The sequence below is a fragment of the Barbatula barbatula genome, assembly GCF_947034865.1.
Source record: "Barbatula barbatula genome assembly, chromosome: 9".
Lineage (NCBI taxonomy): Eukaryota > Metazoa > Chordata > Actinopteri > Cypriniformes > Nemacheilidae > Barbatula > Barbatula barbatula.
Window position 1 is genome coordinate 24334946 of NC_136772.1, and position 26558 is coordinate 24361503.

The 26558-nt window shown below is 40.6% G+C and overlaps 5 protein-coding genes across 11 annotated transcripts in view; 2 read left to right on the forward strand and 3 right to left on the reverse strand.

The window, feature by feature from the left end:
* cUnh2orf76 (chromosome Un C2orf76 homolog) overlaps positions 1-22924 on the forward strand; it is a 292668-nt gene extending 269744 nt beyond the window's left edge. The window contains exons 2-6 of one of the 3 annotated variants that reach the window (XM_079463542.1): positions 20370-20963; positions 21059-21109; positions 21185-21222; positions 21668-21749; positions 21970-22924. In XM_079463542.1, the coding sequence (XP_079319668.1) occupies positions 20831-20963; positions 21059-21109; positions 21185-21222; positions 21668-21749; positions 21970-22046 (381 nt within the window). In that variant the 5' untranslated portion in view covers positions 20370-20830 and the 3' untranslated portion in view covers positions 22047-22924. The remainder of the gene's footprint in view (positions 1-20369; positions 20964-21058; positions 21110-21184; positions 21223-21667; positions 21750-21969) is intronic. The other 2 variants (XM_079463543.1, XM_079463544.1) reach the window with 2 other exon arrangements.
* On the forward strand, positions 1510-11720 carry sctr (secretin receptor; the record flags this gene model as incomplete). Its single annotated transcript, XM_079464993.1, has 11 exons — positions 1510-1621; positions 1796-1905; positions 2149-2258; positions 2973-3105; positions 3546-3699; positions 4145-4205; positions 7562-7631; positions 9590-9681; positions 10989-11127; positions 11216-11257; positions 11443-11720. Coding segments are annotated over 11 exons (1170 nt in total), but the record flags the coding sequence as incomplete, so codon positions are not given.
* On the reverse strand, positions 12584-14894 carry tmem37 (transmembrane protein 37). Of its 2 annotated transcripts, none has more exons than XM_079463535.1 (2): positions 14804-14894; positions 12584-14150 (listed from the first exon to the last, which is right to left on the reverse strand). In XM_079463535.1, the coding sequence occupies exons 1-2, from the start codon at positions 14822-14824 to the stop codon at positions 13575-13577; spliced, it is 597 nt and encodes a 198-aa protein (XP_079319661.1). In that variant the 5' UTR covers positions 14825-14894; the 3' UTR covers positions 12584-13574. The 2 variants fall into 2 exon arrangements, with proteins under 2 accessions (XP_079319661.1, XP_079319662.1); XM_079463536.1 differs by having other exon boundaries at positions 12608-14150; positions 14810-14892.
* On the reverse strand, positions 15946-18709 carry dbi (diazepam binding inhibitor (GABA receptor modulator, acyl-CoA binding protein)). The gene is made up of 4 exons (XM_079463541.1): positions 18563-18709; positions 16972-17089; positions 16783-16845; positions 15946-16579 (listed from the first exon to the last, which is right to left on the reverse strand). Exons 1-4 carry the CDS (start codon positions 18698-18700, stop codon positions 16506-16508), a joined length of 393 nt encoding a protein of 130 aa, XP_079319667.1. The 5' UTR covers positions 18701-18709; the 3' UTR covers positions 15946-16505.
* steap3 (STEAP family member 3, metalloreductase) lies at positions 21870-26182 on the reverse strand. 4 transcript variants are annotated; one of them, XM_079463523.1, is made up of 5 exons: positions 25938-26178; positions 24664-25156; positions 24059-24586; positions 23574-23738; positions 22232-23185 (listed from the first exon to the last, which is right to left on the reverse strand). In XM_079463523.1, exons 2-5 carry the CDS (start codon positions 25147-25149, stop codon positions 22904-22906), a joined length of 1461 nt encoding a protein of 486 aa, XP_079319649.1. In that variant the 5' UTR covers positions 25150-25156; positions 25938-26178; the 3' UTR covers positions 22232-22903. The 4 variants fall into 4 exon arrangements, with proteins under 4 accessions (XP_079319652.1, XP_079319651.1, XP_079319649.1 ...); XM_079463524.1 differs by having other exon boundaries at positions 22623-23185; positions 24664-25240; positions 25938-26146; XM_079463526.1 differs by lacking the exon at positions 23574-23738 and having other exon boundaries at positions 21870-23185; positions 25938-26182.
* Positions 26183-26558: the final 376 nt, after the last annotated feature.

Sequence of the window (26558 nt, forward strand, 5' to 3'; positions counted from 1 at the left end):
ACCAATGGAAAGTGAAGGGAGCTTTTCCTCACACATTTGTATTACAGTTTGTTATAAACCCCTGATGAACACCAGACATTCAGCTCAAACCGCTCAACATACACACTCAATTTCATATCCATTATACACTCACCTAAAGGATTATAAGGAACACCTGTTCAATTTCTCATTAATGTAATTATCTAATCAACCAATCACATGGCAGTTGCTTCAATGCATTTAGGGGTGTGGTCCTGGTCAAGACAATCTCATGAACTCCAAACTGAATGTCAGAATGGGAAAGAAAGGTGATTTAAGTTATTTTGAGCGTGGCATGGTTGTCGGTGCCAGACGGGCCGATCTGCTCAGTTACTGGGATTTTCAACCATTTCGCACAACCATTTCTAGGGTTTACAAAGAATGGTATGCGGCAGTCCTGTGGGCGAAAATGCCTTGTTGATGCTAGAGGTCAGAGGAGAATGGGCCGACTGATTCAAGCTGATAGAAGATAAACTTTGACTGAAATATCCACTCGTTACAACCGAGGTATTTGTGAAGCCACAACACGCACAACCTTGAGGCGGATGGGCTACAACAGCAGAAGACCCCACCGGGTACCACTCATCTCCAATACAAATAGGAAAAAGAGGCTACAATTTGCACGAGATCACCAAAATTGGACCGTTGAAGACTGGAAAAATGTTGCCTGATCTGATGAGTCTCGATTTCTGTTGAGACATTCAGATGGTAGAGTCAGAATTTGGCGTAAACAGACTGAGAACATGGATCCATCATGCCTTGTTACCACTGTGCAGGCTGGTGGTGGTGGTGTAATGGTGTGGGGGATGTTTTCTTGGCACAGTTTAGGCAATTGGGCATCATTTAAATGCCACGGTCTACCTGAGCATTGTTTCTGACCATGTCCATTCCTTTATGACCACCATGTACCCATCCTCTGATGGCTACTTCCAGCAGGATAACGCATCATGTCACAAAGCTCGAATCATTTCAAATTGGTTTCTTGAACATGACAATGAGTTCACTGTACTAAAATGGCCTCCACAGTCACCAGATCTCAACCCAATAGAGCATCTTTGGGATGTGGTGGAACAGGAGCTTCGTGCAATATGCTATCCTGTCAATATGGGCCAACATTTCAAAAGAATGCTTTCAGCACCTTGTTGAATCAATGCCACGTAGAATTAAGGCAGTTCTGAAGGAGAATGGGGGTCAAACACAGTATTAGTATGGTGTTCCTAATAATCCTTTAGGTGAATGTATATGACACACATCTGACTAAAAACACAACACATGTCTATTGTCATCATTACAACAGCAGCTTTTCTCAACTAACACTATTAATAATAATTGCGTTGTGAAGAAATATACAAAACAACAAAAATTGTATTAATACAATAATTATTAATTCTTAGAAAGCATTAAAAAATCTTAAAATCCACTGCAGACACACACATTCTGCTCTGTCTCTGATCTGCTGTGTTACATAAATTATGTTTTTAATGATTCATTACTCCCAAAAACACAGGTTGCAGTACATTATGGGACCATCTGAACTGTTGGCCTCATGCTGAGGTGGGAGAGACTGTGTCCAGGCCATGCCCCATATTCCTTAGGGTCAAAGGTCAGGCACACCCTGAGTTACCTCGGTTATATATAAACCACAGCTAATCCATGATGTCACATTTCTGTAATATCTTAAACTGAAATCGTGATATATCTTCTGCTGATAAATGTTTCAGTAACAGGTTTTATGCTTCAGAATGAGTTTTTTCTGGCTTGTGTTTCTTGACTCTAGGGGTTGTGTGGAGAAACTGCTCGGAGAGCGGCTGGTCAGAAACCTTTCCACCGTATGAAGTGTCCTGTGGCCACGCACTCAACGACAGCTTTCATTCTCCCAACGACTCGGTAACTGTCAAGATTCATTTCTGTGCTTAAATTCCATTCCTCAAAAACATAACAAATGTAAAACATCACATTACTGAAGGCGGAAAACCTTCCAATCATGGTCAGCAAAATAATACATTGATATTCATTCATTTAGCTTTTTTAGCGAAACATCACAAAAACGCTTTATCTTAGGTGTCAACAATAATTAAACTCAACAGTTATGTTTATGTATGTAAATGAGCAAATGTCTGTGTTCAGCAGGTGCTGGTCTCACACGAGTATTTCTTTTATGTGAGGATCATGTATTCTGTTGGATACACCGTCTCTCTTGTGTCGCTCAGCATTGCTCTCACTGTGCTGTGTGTGTTCAGGTAAATGATCACCTGTGAGTTTGTGTGTCTTTACATTCATATATTCCTATCAGCAATATAATCAAAAAGCCATTACACACTTTGAAACAACAATGGTAAATTACAGTTAAAGTACAGTTTGTATAATTCAGTTACGCACATAATACAATGAATCAGGATTAAGACACTGGTCCAAAAAACTGGTCCAACTGACAAAAATAGACTCATTTACAAAATGATAATTCTTCAAACTTCCCTTATATGTGTTGAATGAAAATGTGGTGAAACACATGCATGTAAATCAGATGATTGCTGTGAGTTTTTCTGTAGCACGACTCTGTGGCTTTTTCTGTTATTGTTAACAATCATAAATCCTCTGAAAAAGTACTTCAAATAAAAATAACAGTAATTCTAAATGACAACACGGGAGATGGAGAGTGTCCCCCCAAATCTGTGTATATATGTTATAAAAGTTACACAACACTGTGCCAAAACCAAGACATCAAACTCCATGACATCAGCCTAAGAATTCAGATGTTCCTGTTCCAAGTTTAGTTTGTACAGCCTGACTGAGAGACCATACAAGTGTTAATGCTGTGTTTATAGATTTATTGAAATGCACTTTTAAATGGTTCATATTCCAGATTTAATAAAGACAATTTTATTTGCATACATTTGTTTTATACTGTAAGGCCTCATCCCGTCTTTAAATCTTTCTTGTTCTTAAACCTCCAGGAAGCTGCACTGTACTCGTAATTTAATTCATATGCAACTTTTCACATCCTTCATCCTACGAGCCATCTTCATCTTTATTCGAGATGCTGCGCTGCATTACTCACAGGAGTATTATCACTGCAACTTCCATCCGGTAGACAAGCAAACACATGTGCACACATATTCAAAAACACACACACACACACACACACACACACACACACACACACACACACACACACACACACACACACACACACACACACACACACACACACACACACACACACACACACACACACACTCAATGTTTGGGTACACTTACTCCTCACTTTGTATTATTGCTTTTTTTACACATATATTAATAATAGAAGATACGTCATGTAATCTTTCACATAACAGTAAGGGATGTATGGGAGTTTAGCCTAAACGCTGTCCTTTTTTACAATCCCTTTGTGTGCAATCTTCTCAACCCCTCATGGACTCTGAATCCTGATCAGTGCCCTCCTCATAAGCCTTGTGACATTGTACAGTAAAATCTTCAAATATACAGATAATGTGTGTGAGCTGACGTGTCTGTGCTGTTGTTCTCAGCCCGGGTGTAAAGTAGCTCTGTTCCTGTCGAATTACTGCATCCTGGCGAATTACAGCTGGCTGCTGGTGGAAGGACATTATCTTCACAGTCTCATAAACCTCTCTTTACATTCACACACCAAACGCCTTCACTGCTACACACTGCTCGGCTGGGGTACGCTCATCTCTCTCTCTCTGACACACAGACTGTATTTCACTCCATTGGTTGATGATGTAAGGAACTTCCTTGTGCTCATAGCAGATTTTAAGCATTCAAAAATTAGTGAATACTAGTCAAAAAGTTAAAAAGTTAAAAAGTTATGTCGTGATCATAAATGATTTGGCCACAATAGTCCTGTACATCGTTTTTTGTCCGATGTAATAATCGGTTTATAATCTTTAATCCACGTTCCGACATTATTCAATTTCTCAAAGTGAACTTGTGTAGTTTTAGGCCAAGATGTCAATCTGTTCCCTTTAGATCATTTATTGGTCAAAGTTGCGTAACCGTATACCGGATAAGTGATTTAAAGTCTAGTCTCTCCTTTTAATGGATCTCTCCTTCAGTTCTCATCCTGCAAATAACACATCCAATAAAAGCTTCTTTTTTATTCCTCCAGGGATCCCAATGCTGATTATTATTAGCTGGAGTTTGGCCAAATACCTGCATCAGGATGAAGGGTACAAACATTAAAAATACTCAATGCAGCTGTATTTCTTCTCGGTTCATCAACATGGTGATGTGTTATGTTTGTATCATAATTTAAATCTATTTAACCTTTTATTCACGAGAACACACTTATTAAACAGTCATTTGCTTCATGTTACTGTAAAATATTAACTTTAATAAAATAATCTAATAATCATGTTTTATTTGTGTTTTACATCATATAAATGTAATTTAAGAGTTGAAAAATGTAGCGTACACAAAAGCTTTATTTAAAATTCAGATCTTTAGAATTGCTTATTCATTTTTCCTACACACCTATCTATTAACTGCAGGTTGATTGTTTATATAAATCTTTCAATTTTATTTAAAATAACACGTTATGTAATGATATAAGATCCAAAACACATCTAATCAGTCATCATAATTAGAGAAGTTCACTTCAACATAAACCCAAATTCTCTTTCCATAATCATTTTCCTTTTTCATGCTTATTTTAAAGTGAACTTGTTATGAACTGTGATGGAGAACCCAATTGCAGGCAGCAAAACGGGGATGAAGGGGTTAACAAGGACTTTAATAATATAAAACAGAAAACAAAAACCCACGAGGGGGTATCAAGACAGTACACAAAAACTAACACCATAAACTGAAAACTAAACACTCAACTGGAACTCAACTATAAAGACTAAACAAACACTCACAAAGACTAGCATAAACTTCAAGGATTCTGACACGACAAGGCTTAGGACAGGGTAACAAGTACAACGAACGAGCACAAGACAATGAACACGAGGATGTTTTAAAGGGAGACAGACAAAGGATAATTAACAAGGGTCAGGTGCGGGTACTGAAACACTCAGGGAAGGTTAACGAGGAAACGAGATGGCGGGAACAAAGACACGGACCAGAGAGAGAGCAAGAAAGCCGATCGACCCAACATCTCTCTCTCACATAAAACAAAAGACTTTGTCATGAATCTGCCTCAAGACCAAGAATAGACATGACATGAAGGCAGATTCATGACAGAAGCCCCCCCTTTAATGAACACCCCCAGGTGTTCACCAAGGGGAAGACTAACGAGACAAGACCGACTGGGTGACAGACATAAACCAACAAAACATGCTTAACAAAACTAAGGGCAGACAAGCAAGAACAATAAATGGGTTGGGATGGGACAATAAAAATAACAAACAAGGGAGGGGGGGTGGGGCAAAACAAAAGTTCATGGGGGGAACACAAGAGTCCATGGGAGGAAGTCCAAAGGGGTTGGGACAGGGAGGGGCAGTCTTAGTCCCTGGACCCGCTCGAGAGCGTGGGGTCCTGGGGGACTTAGCAGGGGGTACCCTGGAGGGAGGCTCGCAAGAGCGCAGAGTCGCCGGCTGGAAGGCCGGCAGGGCAGGACTTGACGCCGGCTGGAAGGCCGGCTGGGCAGGACTGGGTGCAGGACTTGGCGCCGGCTGGTAGGCCGGCTGGGCAGGACTGGGTGCAGGACTTGGCGCCGGCTGGTAGGCCGGCTGGGCAGGACTGGGTGCAGGACTTGGCGCCGGCTGGTAGGCCGGCTGGGCAGGACTGGGTGCAGGACTTGGCGCCGGCTGGTAGGCCGGCTGGGCAGGACTGGGTGCAGGACTTGGCGCCGGCTGGTAGGCCGGCTGGGCAGGACTGGGTGCAGGACTTGGCGCCGGCTGGTAGGCCGGCTGGGCAGGACTGGGTGCAGGACTTGGCGCCGGCTGGTAGGCCGCCTGGGCAGGACTGGGTGCAGGACTTGGCGCCGGCTGGTAGGACGCCTGGGCAGGACTGGGTGCAGGACTTGGCACTTGCGTGGACGCCTGGGCAGGACTGGGTGCAGGACTTGGCACTTGCGTGGACGCCTGGGCAGGACTTGAAACTGGAGTGGGTGCAGGCGGGACCACCGGACTCGGGACCACCGGACTCGGGACCACCGGACTCGACGGGACCACCGGACTCGACGGGACCACCGGACTCGACGGTTGCCCCCTCCGAGGCTTCTTCTTCTTGGAACGACCCACAGAACATGTGGCCGGCAGCAAAGGGGTGGGGGACCCGGCTGCCTCCGTGCTGGAAGAGTCGGACGGCGAGTCCCACGACTCCCTCCGTCCGCGCCTACCACGAATGCTAGCTGGAGGTGACGAGACGGGTGGTGCTGAACTCCCCAGTGTGATCATACCCAGGGTACATCCCTCCGGGATTGAAGACAGTGTGGGGGATCCACCTGGAGGTGAGGGTCTGGAGTCGTCCCGGTTGACCAGGAAGTTCACCATATCCTGGAACCCCAGAGGCTCCAGCAGCTGGGTCTCCCTGGCGGTGAGGGGTTCAACGAGGCCGCTGTTAAATATGAGCTTGAGCTCCTTCTCGTTGAACTCTGTCTCCACTGCCTCTAACAGGAAGTCCCGGGCATACTCTAGCACACTGTAGTCCCTCTGATGCATTCCGAAAAGGAGGTGGGCTTGCCGAGATCTCAGGTGGCGCTGGTTACTGTCCATAGCTGCCTGCTGGGTTCGGTTCTGGCTCGTTCGTTCTGTTATGAACTGTGATGGAGAACCCAATTGCAGGCAGCAAAACGGGGATGAAGGGGTTAACAAGGACTTTAATAATATAAAACAGAAAACAAAAACCCACGAGGGGGTATCAAGACAGTACACAAAAACTAACACCATAAACTGAAAACTAAACACTCAACTGGAACTCAACTATAAAGACTAAACAAACACTCACAAAGACTAGCATAAACTTCAAGGATTCTGACACGACAAGGCTTAGGACAGGGTAACAAGTACAACGAACGAGCACAAGACAATGAACACGAGGATGTTTTAAAGGGAGACAGACAAAGGATAATTAACAAGGGTCAGGTGCGGGTACTGAAACACTCAGGGAAGGTTAACGAGGAAACGAGATGGCGGGAACAAAGACACGGACCAGAGAGAGAGCAAGAAAGCCGATCGACCCAACATCTCTCTCTCACATAAAACAAAAGACTTTGTCATGAATCTGCCTCAAGACCAAGAATAGACATGACATGAAGGCAGATTCATGACAGAACTACTCCGTTAACGAAGAAAGCAATTTATTGAAGTTAATTAAAACACAGAACGATTCCACACATTGAATAACAACATTGTTACATCACAACGCTTTTCATTGACTTTGAATGGGTGACATCTTGTGTCTTCCGAACTGAATTGTGGGGCCGTCCCATCACTGGTGTCACAGCAATTGCTACCACGTCCATATATTTTTATGCAAATATAAAACCTTTCCCTATGTCTGTCTGTAACTGAAAGGCAGCTGTGTGTGTGTAGTTCACGAGTGACAAACGTTAGAATGATTGAATCTGTTGTGTTGTCAGGTGCTGGGAGACGAGAGATCATGGATGGATCTGGTGGATACTTCGAGTTCCAGTCATCATTTTTATTACAGTAAGCCGACCTTCTGTATACTCACACATGACTCTCTCTCTCTCTGCTCTTCGCCTGTACACTTGATTCCATTCCTCTCTTACTGCTCACTCATGTTCACTATAGTTTGTAAGTCTGGTAATAGAAGTTCCCTTCCCGTCACTCACTCCATGTTGTGTGGATAGATCCTGTGCCACTGACCGAGATGAATGTGGAGTTTTACAGACCCACCTGTACATTGTAGTGACCGTAAAGCGGTAGTTTGTGTATAATCTGAGACCTGAACAGATCATGGTTTGGGTGTGTAATCCTCCCTCGGGTTGATCTGGTCCGGTCTCCTAGCATCTGTACGGAGGTGGAAGAGGCTGCTCCTATAGCAGGGCATTCACAGTAGGGCTGCACGATTATGACAAATCATCAAATGGTACCATTCAAGTTGTCGCTGGGATTATTCATTTGGTTTGTCAGCCTTTACGCTATAGTACAGCACATTCAAAACGATTATCTTTAATTACTCAACCGTGTGCAAAACTGTGTTCCTCAACTCAAACCTGTAAGGCATACACTTTCATACAAAAATGAAAGAAAATGACATTTTTAAAACAAATCGTTGTACAAAAAAAGCATACTTCCATTTTAAAGATCTTCAGCCAGGAACACATTTTTAGGAAGTGATGAGTGACAGCGTTTCCTCCGGTGCTGAACAATCTCTGTGACGGAGGGATGCACACTTTGAGCCGTGTCTTTGGCTATGATACGAGATCGCTTCTGTTTGCCTTCAGGGATCCGGCTGGATACAGAGAAATGCCAAACAAAGGTTCAGTAATAGATGTGTGTGTGTGTGTGTGTGTGTGTAGAAGGTCACAGGTGATTTGGTGAACTTGATGCTCGCTCTTCTGCATCAATGCACTCTTATGGCACTCTTTGGAGTTTTTTATATCACTTATGCATTACTGCTTACACTATATATTCTGCTTGACATCATCGATTGTGATGAGGCTTGTAGTTTTGGTTCTGGATCTTACTTCTGATCACATCTTCAAGAGTCACACAATATTGTACAGCACGTAGACACACGTAGAACCCATTTAAAACAGCGTCGAGAAAGAGAGCGCTCTGTTGTTGAGGCCGCTCCTACATATTCATTTTTGGCAAAACGGTAAAATAATCTAACTTGCTAAATGTTCACCCTACAAAGAGAAATAAGTAACTTGATCATAACATTTTTAGTTTTAGGAGTCTAATGATTGTTTGCCATGTACTAAACTTAATAAGCCTAAACATGTTTTTAACAAAAGTTGACTGGACTTACAAAACGGTGTATTGTGAAAAAATTATATTTTGCGACAGTTTGAAAGTTCCCAAGATACACTGCAGCACGTTATTTGTCTTTCTTTTAAAGATGAGTGTTTTAGTTCTTCTTGGCTTCATTTCTGCTTTAATGTCATTGTTACTGTTAGTTATCTGTGGTGTTTAGAGTTTTTTAATGAATGATGGTTTTTGCTTGTTACTGCGGTTGAGGTTCGTGACACGACGGCACAAATTCAGTCAACACAAACTCGTAAAACAGTTATTTGACCAAGGTATTTGTATTCATGTTCAGCCAACTAAAAGGATTTTGTTCTGTTGTTCAATAGGTGAATTTGACTATGCTGGGAAAACGAATGACTCGGTTGGACGTCAGGTTAACTCAAAGATGTGTTTGCCTTGTTATTTTATATTATATGTTTAGTTTATTTTTTACAGTGTAGGGTTCAGGCTATTTTAACAATGACATGATCGCTGGACCTGTAATGGTAAACGACCGGATATTCCACTCCTGAGATATTTGGTGTGTACACGGGATCTGGTGCTTGAAAACCTCCAATAGTGTCATCACGTCATCCACGCAACGTTGAGCGAGTGACATGAAGGGAACGTTCTTGTTCATCGCAGAACTGAGCTTGCGTTTCTGATGTCTGAAGGGAATTGTGTTTCAGGTAAACATGCTGTTTTTCCTGAGTATTATTCGGACATTAGTGGGGAAGTTGAAAGCTGCAGACATGCATGGAAATGAGTTTAATCATCACAGGTGAGGTCCAGTGTTGGCCAGTATTTTCTATTAATAACTCACTTCTACCTTTTGCTCATATGCCACCAAACAATTGATTGTGTTTTTGTCTTTTTGTTACTATATGTTATAAATTTGTCTATATGTTATAATGCATGCACAGTTAAATTACGGTATTCAAGCCAATATTTACTAACAAAATGTACAGCTTCATATTTTAATGTTAACCTTCAGGATTTTAAAGTGAGTTTCATCATCCCTCCTCTGCGACATTTAACCACATCTAAACCACATCACATCTATTCTTACACGGCGGCGGTCTGAAACTTGTCTTCAAAAGACTTCAAGGTGGCTTTTTTTAGTTTGGACAACAATTGAGGCAATTGTTTGTAATGAGAAGTAGAAGTGAGAGTAAGAGAAAATGTGAGAGCTTGATGAGTGAAGGTGTTTTAAATTCATCATCTTTCTGTTTGACACACTTGTGTGTCACGAACGTGGATGAAGAACCCAAGTGCAGGCAGCGAGGATGAGGTTAACCGATTTTCACATATATGCAAAACAGAAAACAAACACCCACGATGGGGTAACAAAACAAGAACAGGGGACACGATAAACTGATAAGACTAAACACACTTGACAAGAACACTAACTACAAAATACCAAGACTAAACAGAACACTCACAAAGACTAGAAACTACTTAAATGCTTTTCAGGACAAGGGATCGATACAGGGAAACAAGTACAATGAATGAGCACAGGACAATGAACACGAGGATGTTTTAAAGGGGAACAAACACAGGATAATTAACAAGGGGCAGGTGTAGGTAATGAAACACTAATGGGAAGGCTAACGAGACAGAAGGGCTGGAAACACTGACGAGACACGAGAAAGCACATGGCAAGTCAGAATCAAAACAAAGCCATGTCTTTCTCACACAAAACCTAAGGCTATGCCATGACTCCGCTGCAAGACTAAGAATAAACATGACATGATAGCGGAATCATGACACTTGTGTATATATCTAATCATTTGATGGTTTGTGTGTTATACAAAACACAATATTTACAAGAGGTAAATAGTTTTGAATGAAGAGCTTAGAGAAAATAAACCATCGTATCTAGAAATTGTGTGTAATATGTTCAAATAAAGTGTGTAATATATACACATAATATATAGCTTTATTTAAGTGCTTCGGTGCGTTGGAAATGACTCTGTAATGTGTAGATTGGGTTCTTCTCTCATTTTGAGTTCATGTTTATACAAACAAGAGTTTATTCTTGTATAAAGTGTACATTTATCTTATTTCAATGTGTACAATTTTGTGTAGGAAGCTGGCAAAATCTACATTCCTGCTGGTGTCTCTGTTTGGACTGCAGTATGTCCTCTTCGCCTTTTTCCCTGATAGAGTCAACGTCCTAACCTTTAAAATCTGGAACGTCGTCGAGCTTGCATTAGCATCCACACAGGTAATAATGATATATAGAAATACACACACTAACAGATTTAAAATCATATTTACTCTGAGTTGATCAAATCATTGGTTTGCTGTTACAGGGCTTTATTGTGGCACTGCTGTACTGTTTTCTAAATGCAGAGGTCAGTACGTCTATTTGGTTTCAAAATGATCACGTGTAAAGTTTGAAATGTTAGGATTTCCACAGCCTTCCTGCATACACAAACACATCTGCTCTGTGAAAAACAAAACAGCTTTATTGAGTTGTAATATGGTAATAGGTCTAATGGGTGACTGGCAGATCTTAACTGTGATTGAATTGTGGCAGGTACAGTATGAAGTTCAAAGACGATGGAGGCGGTGGCGGATGAAGCAGCATTTCCATGGTGATCCCAGAGTGCATCACAACTCCTCGAGTCACAGCGGCCTGCCACTGACACAGGTGTCCTTGCTCACGCGTCCAAACACAACCTAGACACAACCCAACAACAACCAACACAAACCCTAACACTCCAAAACTATTATGACAAACCAACGCCTAGCGTAAGCAGAGATAATAAGAAAATATTTAGACATGCATGAAACTATAAAGTTGTTCATTTGAAAAAGCTTAGCCTTCCTGCTCTCTCTGACAGACCAATATTGAGAATAAACTAGCGGAGGCTGTGGCTAAATTGCCGTGTTTTTAATGGTTTGTAATTCTGTCATTGCTCACAGCTGTGCTGTTTCGTGTCATCTTGCTGCTCATGTTATAGATTTCTGTTCAGTCCTGTTGTTGTAAGCTGGGGTCTCCTTTATAACACGTGCGTAAGTACAGATTTGATCGTATAACGTGCGTACGCAAATGTCAACAGAAACATTTATGTTTATAAAAACTGTATTTGACGTGGAAATGTAAGTCATTATTTTGCGCTCATATACCGATTTGGACGCTGACAGGTGCTCTTTCATATACAGTATTTATGACATCATTCAGACATCATGAAAAGGCAAGATCTGAAACTACTCAGCTGCACACAATTTCATGTTCATTTGCGATTTATAGATTTCACATCTGACAGAGAGGCGTACACGTGTTTTCTGTGAGTACTTTGAGAAATTATTGTGAATGAATCTCATTTAGAACGATTTCTACGCAACATTTTATAAATGAGGCCCCTTGTATCGCCCTTAAGAGCGTCTATGTGTACTTTACAGTATATTAAACAAAACTATATTATCAAGTAAAAAGCACAAAATGTGATTGTAATATTTGTGTTCTTTCATGTCCCTGTATGGGTGTGTAAATATAAAGGATAGTTATAATGCACTAATCACTTATTAATATGTGTAATACTGTGAGTTGTGTAATCCATCAAAATAAATGCTCAAAAAACAAGATATTTCTCCACACCAAATGACATCGATTTATGACCAGATGCTGTTAAATCAAATGGGATGTTTTTATGAAGTGAATGTTGATGAAAGCTCCTAAAGACATCTTTTATTAAGTCATTATGTTTATTTTACAGATCATAAAATATCATAAGGCTAAAAGTAGTTCCTCAAAATAACGACTGCAGTATTTCACTCAAGCATTATTTAAATTATGCAAACTTTTATTTGAATATAAATTCAAACTTTTTTATTTTAAGTCGCTTTGGATAAAAGCATCTGCTAAATGACTAAATGTAATTATGGAAACACAAATAAGCTCACTTTACAATATTTTAACTTATGTTTATGTGATCAAATGTTTTGTGAATACGGACCCAGGGGTCTTCTTCCTCAAGCCCGCTGTAATGACATTTCATCTGTGTTAAAGTAACTACATTAACAGAACATCAAATGAAATGTTAGGGTGAGACATGTTCTTGTAAATGATTTCTTGACAACAGAATGCCCCAAAAACACAGACAGTCACGTAAATCACCAGAAACACAAACACTGCTTCTTTTCAAATGTGTGGCATGATCATTATAGTTTAACTTTGAATGTTTTGCAAATGGTTGTATGAAAATAAGCTTGTATTGTCACTAAAAAAGTTATTTTAAATCTGCGTTTTCAAGCTTTACATGGTCATGACTGAGGTTGGATATAATTTTGCACAGAAAGGTTAGTTAAGAATGTCGTCTCATGTTAACATGTATAATGTTTAAATCTTCTGGCTATACTTTAACATTGTTACTTGTTTACTTGGTCTATGCACACTTCCATTGTTTGTGCCATACAGTACAATCACAATTCTTGCTTTTTATTTATAATCTGAAGACAAATTATTTTACGTATGACAGTGGAATTTGTTCCAAACATTTTATGAAGTTTAACCTTTGATTCATCTCAATCTGAGAAACCTATCAAATCATAACTCGACTAATGCAGATTCTGTTGAGCGAGTTTCTTTAACACAAAACCAGTGGGAGCTCCTGCAGGTGGTTTTAAAGTGAGTTCATTGGTGTGGTGGCCGAGCTTTACACTTTGTCAGGTTAGCAGTGGAATATTCTGGATGTGTCGTGCCGCCATTCCATTGAGGAAGAAGAGGAACGTGGCAGTAAATTGACACCAGAAAGTCAGAGTAAAGCCAAAGAGTGTCGCGTATGGCCCTAACAACAGTCCAAAAGTTGCCAGCCCCCCAGCAGCCATTACGCCCGCCAGCAGCACCAGTTTCGCCCCGAAGGTCCAGCGGCGACTGGAGTCACGCCCTTCGCTTGCCTGTGACATCACAAGCAACTCCAGTCCGAATATGGCACTGACCACAGCCAGCGTAATGACAGAACGACACAGCACCAACCATGCGCCCAGCCCGTCCACCCCGGCCTCTTCCAGGTGAGTCGTGCAGTTAGACAACACTTTAAAAGCCGAAACAGAGCTCTGCAGCTCCTCCAATTTACAGAAGTACCACAGACCAAACATGCGACGACCGGCCAGCAGCCAGTGACCGTCACACACGGCGACAGACGACAGGACGACTGACAGGAACGTACACAAGATTATAAGACTGCGGCAAAATACGTCCAGAAAAAGAGGAGCGGACTTCACCTGTGGATCACATCCCACCTGGACAGACACAGAGAGAGAGAGAGACACATCAGACACTCCATCCGTCTGTCCTGCGCTGTGAGATCAGCACCTGTTTCTAAAGGTTTCATCTTTAACACTAACCCACATGAAAAGAAATGTAAGTCCTAGATATTACTACGGTGATGTTGAACTTTATTATGATGAATATGAAAGCAAACTACAGTATTTTCTGCGATTTATTAATTCATTGTAGTTAAAACTACAGAATAGCGACTTTTGTTTAGGCCGCCTACAGTTATTACATTGTAGCACGATACGCATATTTACATTTACGACTTACAGAGAGTTCAGGGAGCAATAAGTGAAATGTCATATAGGAGCAATAATACAACAGGTGCTGATACAAACAACTAAAGCTAGAACACTAGCTGTTGAGAGAAGAGAGAGAGGGTTAGTGTACTTTTTTCATCTGTCTGTCAAGTATTCACAGAAGAGATGAGTTTGAAGTAGTAACACACATTAGTTTATAATACTTAGCATACTTATTGTCTTTCAATTCTACAAAACATGATGTAAACAACACCCACACATTGTAAACAAATCTATCTTATAGAAACTCAGTAATTCTTATTCATCTAAAGATCTCACGTCTTTTGTCGTCAAGTAAACATAACTTTAAGAGATATTACCCTGACTTTAATAGCCGTCATGTTGAAGGCGATACAGCAAACAGAGCAGAAGACTCGAGACGGACTTCAGTCGAAAGTACAGAATCATTTGAGTGTGACGTAACAGACAAACCCGCTCGTGCTTCTCTTACGTCACTTTCCAGCAACACGATGACGTCACTCTCCGCAAAACTTTCATTCATTTCCGTGACCGTTAAATATCCCGTGTTTTTGTTTTGGGTGCATTGCTTTTGTTTTCTATTAGTTTTTTTTAAACCACTGTTATTTTTTGTAAGCGTTATTCCTTAAAATGGTTATATGTTTTCTTAGACATTTCTAATAACAACCACATGAAACACAATATTACAGTTGAAGAGTTTGGTTCCAAAATGAGATCACTGTACATTACAATGAATACCAATCAAACTGACTGCAGTGGGTTGGTTTTGATTTAAGACACAATAACTGAAGCTAACACAATAAAACACAACAAAAATATGTCAACATCATAAAAATCTCATTTTGGAACAAATCTCTTCATTTGTTATACTCCAGTAGTAACCTTAGCAAATTGATAAACTGGTCAAATCTGTAGCGGACTAGCAGGCTTTATTTCTATTGACTATATAGTCAAAACACTCGTATATTTAGTCAAATTCTTTAACAAGCATTAGTTTAATCTCTCTATATGGCCTAGTGTTCACATTTTTACACACAGTTTTAAGAAAACACCCGGTCTGAGAAAACCAGACTTTCATTTTATCGTGATTTACTAAATTCATCCTTCATTAAGAACAGTCTGTAAAAATACAAGTACCTTTAATATTGAGTAATGTCATAGATTGAAACCTAGTGAAATCAATGACTGAAATCAAACTTTGGTTCATTCTTAAGCTTTAACCTGGATCGGCTGGTTCACGTTCACTTCATTCGTATTTTTAAGAAGAAATAAAAATGATCAAATAGATCACTCTTGCATCATCTAACTAATACATAAGAGGTTTGAGGATGAAATGTTTGATCATGAAGACAGACGCTTTATCTTGAGTTTCTCTGCAGATTATCAGCATTATTGACTGTAAAAGTCTTGGATTATCAAACTGTGACCTGAAATACAAAACACTAAAAGAACTTTGATCAGGGATCATAAAACAAGACAATAATAGATCAATCAATTCCAATTGTTTAAATTAAAATCCATCCTAGATGTTGTTATACTGTAGATTCCTCAGCCTACGTACAGCTCTCGGTACTCATGTGTTAATATATGATTAGCTCTTGATACACTCGTCAGCACAGTGATTTTGTCACGTACTGGCAACTTTCACAATCCACACACCCTTCATCTTCTTCAGATCACACATTCCAAACATTTAACGAAATTATCTTTTAAACACAGTTTGATTCTCTAAAGAAAATGAGCCAAGCACAGCAGTGGGTTTTGTGGGTAAAGCCAACATGTTTTATCAACACTGTAAAGTAGACACAATATAAACAGACTTTTTAAAAAACATTTCATTGGATATTTTCACTACATGGTTGCTGGTGGACGGTTTCACTCGGTCTGCAAGGAATGTGCTTGTTCTCTAACACAGAACCAGATCCTGTATGCTACAGTGGAACTGTAACACCCTTGTGAGGGGGACACGATGCAGACCTTAAGGCGTTTATATTGGAGAACAATACAGGTAAAGACAGGCTGGCCAACGATGGGGTCCAACCTTTAGATTCCGTATTTGCCTTTCAGCTCCTCAACCTTAGCAATATACGCTTCCTTGGCAGCCTCATTACTGATACCTGAAAATAGTGAGAGAGTAAGAGAAATGGTCAGAGTTTTCAAACGCTGCTGGGAATTTACAAGCGAAACGAAAGACCCGCACACACCTTACTTGCAACTCTTCCCTATTGAATCAGGAAGTTTAGGCAGAGCATTTCAAAGCTATTTAAAGTTTAAACGCAGGTGTAATGTCACCCTCTGCTGGTGTGTCCATGAAACTGACCTTTCTTTGCCTCCCAGGCGTCCCATTTGGCCTTCCCAGCAAAGTCTAACATGCCGGGTCGAGCTGGAAAGAAGCATGCGGGCAACATTTAATAAGCTGCAGTTTGGTTTAAGTATTATTTATCAAGATGTACTTCATTATATTCTATCACTCTTGCGGGAATGTTTACGGGTTTGAGGAAAAGCTCACCTGTGTTTACATCTCCTACGGTGCCCTGTTTGTACAGACTGTAAATCTCCAGCATCTCAGCGTCTGTCGGTTTCGATTTCAGATGTTTGACCTCCTCTGCCGCCTTCTGAAATGCTGCCTGCAAAACAACAACAATCGATAAGACAGAACACACTCACTTTTGTCTGTAGAAGGGGCGTAATGTTTTTTCAAAAGCCCTGAATCTATCATTCAGCTTTAAACTCAGCCCTCCACTCTAGTAAATTTTAGTTTAGAACAAAAGGTAAATTACACGTGTGCAAATCAACATGCTTAAATCTTTTGACAGTAAACACGCTTTTCAAATCGGTCATTATTACAGTGGCTTGGTTATTACTGTAAAAGTGTCTATTTAAAGTTATGTGATGATGTGAGAACTGTTAGCTGATGCAGAGATAACCGGTTCATGGCTAATTTCAACACTAGGCGAATAGTCAATGTTGCTAACTTGGTGCCGCTGCAGCATCAGTACCAGCAGCTAGTGCTCGTCAATGTAAAGAAGTAGACCAATTAAATGAGAAAGACAGAGTTTACACAACTACAGATTGTCAGCCAATCAGTCTGAAGAATAACAAACTTCAGCCAATCGGCAGGCGGGTGCATAACAGAAAACATGCGTGAAATCCAGCGCGGAGATGACTGTAGTGAGACGTAAGAAGGCAGACACAACAAAGCCAATTGTTTACAATAAAATGTAAAATGGTAAGATTCAGAGATGAAAACTACTTAACAGGCTTCAAGATTCTGTATTAGTGATGCTGTTTATTTCAAACTCCTAATCAACCTTTCTTATGTCACTTCATAGTTACAGTCTTACAGCAGACATATTCTGCCTGTTAAGAGAAGAGACATTTTATTTTTGTTTGTTATGATGTCAAAATCATAATACAGAGAACAATAACATAAAACAATTGTAATAAAGCTGCTTTAAATAAGTGGAAAATAATATCTTTGGGGGAAAAATTTATAAAGTCGATGTGGTGGATTCGAGCACTTCTCCAAAACGCTCGCTCGCTCTTGGAGAAACATGGGTCACGTGGGGGGCGTTCACGCAGGACGTGTTCTTTCACACACAAACAGCAATATCAAAAGGAACGGCAACGTTATATTTTTATATATTTTTATTTAACAACGTTAAATCGGTCAACGATCAGCGTCCTACAGCGCGGTTTACTCAAACGCAACACCTACACAGCCATCGCGATCCCTGCGTTCATAAAGCACTTGACTTCAGACGGCGCTGCGCAGTCCGATCGGCGTGTGACAAATATCGCGAGAGATTTTCGAAATGTCGAAGCGCTCTCGCGATACTTGAAGTCAAGACGTTTATCGGCATGCGCAGCGACGCATAAAGCAAAACTCGCCCATTGTGCCGTTTATACGTTTTTAAATTGGACTTTTCATGAAGTGTATGAGTGGTGCATTACAAATACAAAAGCCCTCAAATGAAACGAACGCGTCGCGCCATGCACATGCAACGAAACACAAATATACAGAACGAAAGAAAACCGCCTGTGCTTGACATGCTAGCACGACTGTGACAGAAACACGCATGTTTGTTTATCCCACTCACCTCAGTCATGGTTGCGGGTGTTTCTGGGAGATGAACTGATGTGCTTAAGAACCACTTTGTGCGAGCGCGAACCGTCACTGCCGCTTCCCGTAGTGCTGTCTGACCACGCCCCGCGCATTCCATTGGCTGCTTGAACATGTACCGAGCCATCCTGTCCAATCACACTAAGGAATCGCTGGTTCTCGTAAATGGGCCATGGGGTCAGGTCAGGGATGCCAGATTGAGAGGATTGTGGCAAAATAAAAATGCCTTTTGTTTGAACACTACATTCATTGCAAAAGAGGTTTTAACACCGACGTGTCGTTTAATTATGTCACTAGATGTATATTTACATATTTGTTCAAACAAATAGCCCTTTGTTCTCCAATTATACACGATTATCTCTGATAGACCTATGTAACAGTTATAATACAATAATAATGTAGGAATCAGAGCTCTGTGTGATAATGTGCAGTTCTCTGATGGTCTATAATCAGGGGTATTCAAACTTCATGATGCCCCCAAATAAGATGAACCTATTGTGAGAGACCCTTTTCTAAAATATATAACCATCTATACATTTTGTGTAAGGTTACATGAAATTATAATAATTTTCAATTCAAATTTATTTGTGCAACTTTCACTTTGAGGCTGAAAAATAAACCATAGTGAGAAAAACTGTATGGACAGATACAAATATAAACTATGCATATAGCAAAAAAAGAAACTAACTTACAATTTTTTTCTTGATCTTTTTTTCCCTGCAATTTTTTTGGGGACCCCTTGAAACCTTCTGGAGGCCCTCTGGGGGTCCTAGACCCCAGTTTGAAAACCCCTGGTCTATATGATATGATCTGCAATAGTCAGGCAACATCTCACGATTACAGAAATACAAATTTGTCAATTCACTTCTTGGGAACATATGTGACCCTGCATGCGAAATCCCAGTTAAAGTCACTTTATTGTGATTTACTGTTTTCTTCATAAAATCATTTTATATAATGTAAAGAACATTCTGTAAAAATTCATAACTCTGATTTGTTTCTTTTTTTAAGTTTAAGGTCACGTTAAAGATTAAAATCATGGTGAAATCATATATTGGGTAATCAGACTATTAGACTTAAGCCTTGTATTCACAGACACATAAATAATGTTTTAAAGCATAGATGCAGAAAATTCTCATGTACGAACGTTGCATTGTATTTGGAGGCCAATCAGAGACTGGTAACGGTTCCAAAGTCCAAACTAAAATCAAGGAGTGACCCTAAACTCTGGAAGAGTTTACATATCCACATTAGAACTGCACGAACTTTACACACCCTTTAAGGTTAAGTTAAAAACGTAGCTTTTTGCTAAATCTTATGAAATGTGATGTTTCTTGCTGTATGTTTTTGTCATAATTGTATTTATACTTGCACATTGGTCCATCTGTGATATGTTTTTAATTGTGCTTTATAAATAAATTGAGATTGAGATTACACTTCATTCTGACAGTGACGGAGCACATATTGGACAAAACAAGTAGCAATTACAAGTAACAAGTACAATGTACTAAATTGAGTTTTATTAACACCCATTGTGCTATTTGTTTGACATCCCTTCTGGATAATAAAAAGCCATTAGTGTTCCATTTGAGAAGATACCCTTCTTAAATTCATAGATGGTAGAGTAGGCTACATAGTGCATATTCAGTATGTCATTTGGGGTGCAACTTTAGAGAAAAGGCACACATAATCTTTAAATAAATATTGTATTTACTTGCAGCTGCAAACTCCCATTGTTCATGTGACTGTCTCTCTTACGATCAATGTTCCCAGATCAGCTCAAGACCGGTCTACCACTCTTTCAAACCATTGTCATTCCTGTGCGTTGTGTTATTTTGTCTATACAGTTGCAGTATCTTTCTATAAATAAGCACAAGCCTTTTAAACGATAAATCAACATTCTTCAGTAAAGCATTTGGTAATTGAAAATGTTGTTGTGTATGAAATGATTAGTTTGAATAAGATATTTTTGTATGGTTATAGATGTGAAAGTAAGTTACAGTAAAAACATATTTCTGCCAAACCCCACAATCCCATGCAGGTCAATAAGCAGGTTTTTTTAACTTAAGAAGATGTCTGGATCGTCTCTTCTAGAAAGTGCGGAATTAATCGTATAAAAGAGAATCTTATTAAACACGTTTGATCTTTCTAGCGATGCGAGGCGATCTCTCTCTCGACAAGGGACATCACGACAGGGCTGTGTTTGTGTTTGTAATGTGAGGAGGTTGAGCTGGAGCGGTTTAGCATGTCTGATGAACACGCAGTTCTGACGGTGCGGCTCGTGCGCTCTTTCGAACATCGCAACTTTAAACCGATAGTTTTCATAGATGTGAATTTGGAGCGGACAGTTGAAGACTTTATTTCGTTTGTTAAACAAGGTAAGACACGGTGACTTAAAGGTAAACTGATGATCCGATGTGCGTTTCATATTATTAGCCCAGTAGTAACCTAAAGCTCAATTACCTTCTTTAAGACATTTCCTCAAGATCTGGCTTACCTCCACCTTTCAAGAAGTTTGACTACGGCAAGTATGCCTTAATTCTCCCTTTAAAGAAACTTTTTGAAACAGTTTTTAAAATGTCTTCTTTTATTGTTACAGACACAATGAAAATCATCCACCAGGCACACGGAGCAAAGGTAACTTTATAAACGTTCATATTTCACATTTATATCAAAACGATCAATGTTCGCTTGTTGTTAACACGCTGTTCTTCCGTTAAATTCAATCAATGATGTGAATCAATAACGCGATACGTTGTTAAAAAAATGTAAAAAGGCCAAACTTATGAAATGTATTATTTATTCTATCTCTGCTGTCCTTCTGAAACCTTATATCTACATATTTTGTGATTTGTATTTTATGGCATAAATAATAATTATTATTAATCACACTTTATGTTTTGCAAACATCTAACCAAGACAAAGTTGTCAATTTTGACGGCACATTATTAAATCATCCTGAAAAACATTGAGTTTAGACATCAGAGGTTTTGGAAGGACAGCATCATTATATTTTAAACACGTTGATAATATTATTAAATAATATGTATGAAAATAATTATAAAATGTATTGTTATTTCAGACGAATGAGCTTGTGATGAGTTTAGAGGATGATGAAAAATTGATTCTTTCTGGTGGCTTCAGTTTAAGAGCATGTGGTGTTGGTATGTAACAGCTATATTTTCTCACCGGGAATTAATTTTGTGTTGAGTTCTTTACAGTCACAAATTAATATTGAGTAACAGCAAAACCTAATTTCTACATAGAATAAAATATAATCTTTTATGTTATCAATCAATTTTTATTTTTCATTCCGTGAACATAATAAACACCATTTGTGTATTTGTAGTTTGTGAGGTTTCAACACTTTTCATCTTTTCACAGCCAATGAGACTGAACTGGCCTTCTTCAAAATGTCAGACTATGAAATGTTCAAGGCAAATCCCCAAACAACGTGGTGATGATGATGATGATGATGATGATGATACTGCACAAGTTTTTATTTTCCAGAGGCACTTCTAGATTGAAACGTCTATTAATTTAACCCATACGTTTAATAATGTACTGTGCAGACTTGCATACCATTATAAATGCTTCAGCATTGTTTATAAAGGCCCAGAGAAGTTTATTTTTTATTATGTGTTTTGAGTATGTGTTAAGTACCAATTATTTAAGATTTTATGATGTCTTATGAGATGAAAGTTGATCTCATTTTATTTGCTTTTTCAGAAATGACGTATCTTCTCTGACCAAAAATATTTAATTGATTGACAGTCTATAAAAAAAAATATTTTTGTGACTTATAAAAAAAAAAATACCTACGGCCATTCAGACCGATGGGTTAAAACAAACTACTATTACACAACATTTCATAAATCCTAATTAGGCAATCCTAACATACTGTAAAATATGACAATTTTCATCATGAAGTAATGTTATCAAAATATAACCTTATCTGTAGTTGGACAAAGTCTGCAGAAAAATGGGGTTAACCACTGAGATAACTGCGTATCAATGATAACAAAAGACACATATTACACAAGGAAAACGTTTAAAAGATGTTATGTTGTTGAAGGCCGAAATACTGCTGTGCGTCATTGACCTTACTTATGTGAGCCCATAGGAAAATTCATTTGGAAAATGTGTCAACATTAAAAGTATGTTTGTGACATAAATATAAAACCTTGAAAACAATTCTTGAGGTACTGTAAACATGTGAGCAAAGCTCTGGTCTCTTTTCACAAAACCTCAAGAACACAATGAAAAATGTTTTCGTGTTTGGGTGAACTGTCCCTACAAAAACAAACACCTGTCTTTCTCAAACTTGCTGTGATATTCCATTAGCCACCACAGGGTGACCCTGTAAAACAGGACAGTTGTGTCCACTTTCCCATCCACGGCGGATTCGTCCCAATCTGGTGGAGATGAAGGGGAGCAGCAGAAAACACCGACACACCAGGACAGCGCACGGCAGCGATGCAGCGACTACATAGCTTGGCGGCATGAAGAAGGAATAGGCCTCAGTGTGGAAGGCAAAATCCCAGCCAAAGAAGAGTGTGTGCATGACGGACAGCGTCAGAGCGGAGTATCCCAGACCAGACTGTAGAGCAAGAAAAAGTCAATGTCGTTTAAAATGTGAACGTCTTAAAACTGGGCTTGCGCTGGCATGTAAGTGCAGGTCAGGCAATCATCTCTCTCCTCTACTGGTTTAAAATCTTTTCACATACTGACATCACTTGGTAAAAAAAATCGGCCCTGTAATTTACAAGTGACATCACCAGCTTGTGGCCTGGCAATCTGGCATGCATAAACCAGTGATTTTCCTCATTTTGGGGTTATGGGTGAAGCCTTTCAAATATGTTTCTTACAACTCGTGCTTTCACATCTAAAGTACAAATGCACCGAGAAGGTGTAAGGTTCAACAAACATACAGAAAAGTCAAGCACGAACGAGACGATAAATGAACAAACTAAAGCGTCTGGGCTCACCTGGACAAAGGTAAACTCTCTCCAGTTAAGGCTGCTGCCTACCGAGGGAAGGGATGTGATGCCCAGTAGAGAGAGGACGCCTAGACCCAACACCCCACACGACAGGTAGAGATCAGAACGCCAAACTCCCACCTCATCCCAGGGTTCCTCTACACCAGCCTCAACCTCTCACACACAGCGAACATTATACTTTACTTTCCTTTGAGAGGAAGTTGTAAACTGGGTCATTCCTACAATTTGGTCAACAATATATGGTCTGGTATTATGAATATTATGTCACCAAATTCCTATTCCATTATGTCACCTTAAAAGAGGAAAATGTTTCGATAAACGGTCCAGTTTAAAACCTGTATGTAATCTCAATCAGATCCATTTCATGAGGGAACAAAATCAAAATGTAGCTTCAAAGTCCTACTCTTACAAGTTACTGGAATGAGCCAACTGACGGCTTCTCAGCGATCTCAAACTAGTCTCTGTTCACTCACCTGTTTGTAGGCAGCAATGATGGACTTGTGTTGTGTTACTCGCCGCAGTGGCGCGCAGATGCTGAAGACGCCATGTAGCGCTGCACACAAGAAGCTCAGCAGACCTAGCTCCTTCCGGCACTGTAACCACTTGTCCAACCAAAACGGGAAGCGGCGATACTTGGTTCCCCTCCAAAGCTGCAATGATGCAGCAAACAAACCCGGCAAGTATACGAGCGCTAAGGTCACCAAAGCGACCGCCGGCAGGCTCTCGTTCACCAAATCCAGAGCAAGACGGTAGAAAACGTTGTGTCCTTGAGCAAGAAACGGAAGCAGGACGCCCCGCAGGAAGCCGTAACCATAGAAGAAGAAGAACAGAAGAAATGTGACCAGGATTGGGCCACTCCAAGAGGGGAATAGGCGCAACGGAGCTGCCTCCATTTCTCGAGAAGCCGACAGGCCGCCCATGTCCACGGGGTGGAAACCCATGTGCTGTGCCAACTGCAGAACTTTCCTCTTTGCATTTGCACTGTCACTGCAGATCGAGACCTGTAACGGTGAAAGGTCAGAGGTCACTTGGGATAACACAGCACTTGTTTTCAACACACGCAGATAACAGCTCTGACCTGTTTGCTCCCATCATGTGCCCCCGTCTGCAGGTCCCAGGCTGAAACCGTGTTAAAACCTTTGACCACCAGACTGTCTGGAAACAGCTCGGCCAGTCGCTCCGCATTGGATGGCCCACGGATGTTCGTCTCCGCTGCATTACTAACATCCACCAACACCTTCCCGGCCAGTGCGGACCGTAACCCCAGCAGAGAAGAGTAGTGCTCAGGGAACAAAGCCATAAACACCACACAATCCACCTGTGATGCTGCCCCCTCCTGGCTCTTCAGCTCCACTGCATCCGGAAACAGACCCGATGGGATGCGATTCACACAACGAGTCCCAACAAGCACTCTCACGCCACAACCCACCAGCCGCATAGCAAGAGACCGAGAGAAGTCTCCGGAACCGAGGATGACCGCTGTCCGGCTGGAAGGGCATACGGGCTGAGCGTCAGGAGAGGATTCAGAGTCTGAGAGCAGAGGAGCGGTCATGTCATCTGCCATACTGTCCCTGAGAAGAAACATGTGAGATGAAATGGTGTGGTTCACCCCGAAACAATAGATGTCATTCCAAACCTGTCTGAGTTTCTTTCTTCTGCAAAATACAATAGAAGATTAAAGAATAATGTTGACAACTAAAAAACATTAAACCCCTGGACTTCCATTGCATGAACACAAATCCACTGACACATTTCTCAAAATATCTTTATTTGTGTTCTTTTGGAGTTTTCAGTGACGTGTGAGTATTAATGTATTAGAGTATTTTATATCATTTTCATATTAACTATCCCAGAACTCCTGAGCAGTATATAATCCTCAAGAATACATAATAAAATGACTAGTTTGAAATAATCTTTTGAATTCAATATGCAGTAATTTTTCATCTATATTACACATACTAACTTAAGACATAATATTGTTTTATTTCACAATTAATGTGCAATTGTGTTACTGCATGATGTAATTCTATAGGGTTCACGTGTTTATGAAGTCAATTCTTACTAAACACAAAGGTCACAAAAAACCTATTTCTGTTAAAAGCGAGTTGAAAGAGACCCACAATGGTCAAGTCTGAGATGATCACTGAGATGATTCATGAGTAACTCTGTAAGAATGAAGTTTCTTTCTAAGTTTCGATTCTCCCAAAAGGGGCAGAAGACAGACGCGCTCAATAACTTTTCTTTTATAATATTTCATAAAACAGAACTCATTCACGTTTACATGCTTTACCATCATTTGACCATTTACATGTCAGAAACATTTAACATGAACACGATTTAACACGAACTCACCGCTTTGATGTGTTCTGTATTGCCCCCGATGACTCGCCCGCGCGCTTCCGTGCACTTGAGAGATATGAGCGCGTGCTCGGGTTTTAACATTCACAGTCTGTTTCTATAGCAACAATCTAATCTGGGTCGATTTCAGAATGTGATGGGGTCAGGCACACTGATCACCCGCGCGCGTGCGTCTCGAGAACCGACGGAACCCCGCTTCTTCTGGTGTTGCTGTATTTAAACCCCAGACCCCATCAGTCCTGCGTGAACACGTGACACAAGAAGATATTTTTCATGGGACTGTCTGGATTATAAAGATGTGCAGTGCACGAGAAGAGGCGCGTGCACTGTAGGCCTCTCGTCGCTGCGTAACGAGCTCTTCTATCAGCACACCCGAAACATCTGCAGGGCGCCGATAAGAGCGCAGCATGACCGCTGAATCCGCGGACTCGTTACGTGACGGGGCGGTTCCGTCCTCCCGCTGGTGTGAGCGGACTCTGCCGCTGTGCGTGTCCGCGCTCGTGCTGCTGACCGTCGGCCTCGGGACGCTGTGCGCTTTGGCGGCCGGTCCGCTCCACGCGCAGTGCGCGGTTGAGTGGTATGTGAACCGCAACAGACATAAAAGAGCCAATAATG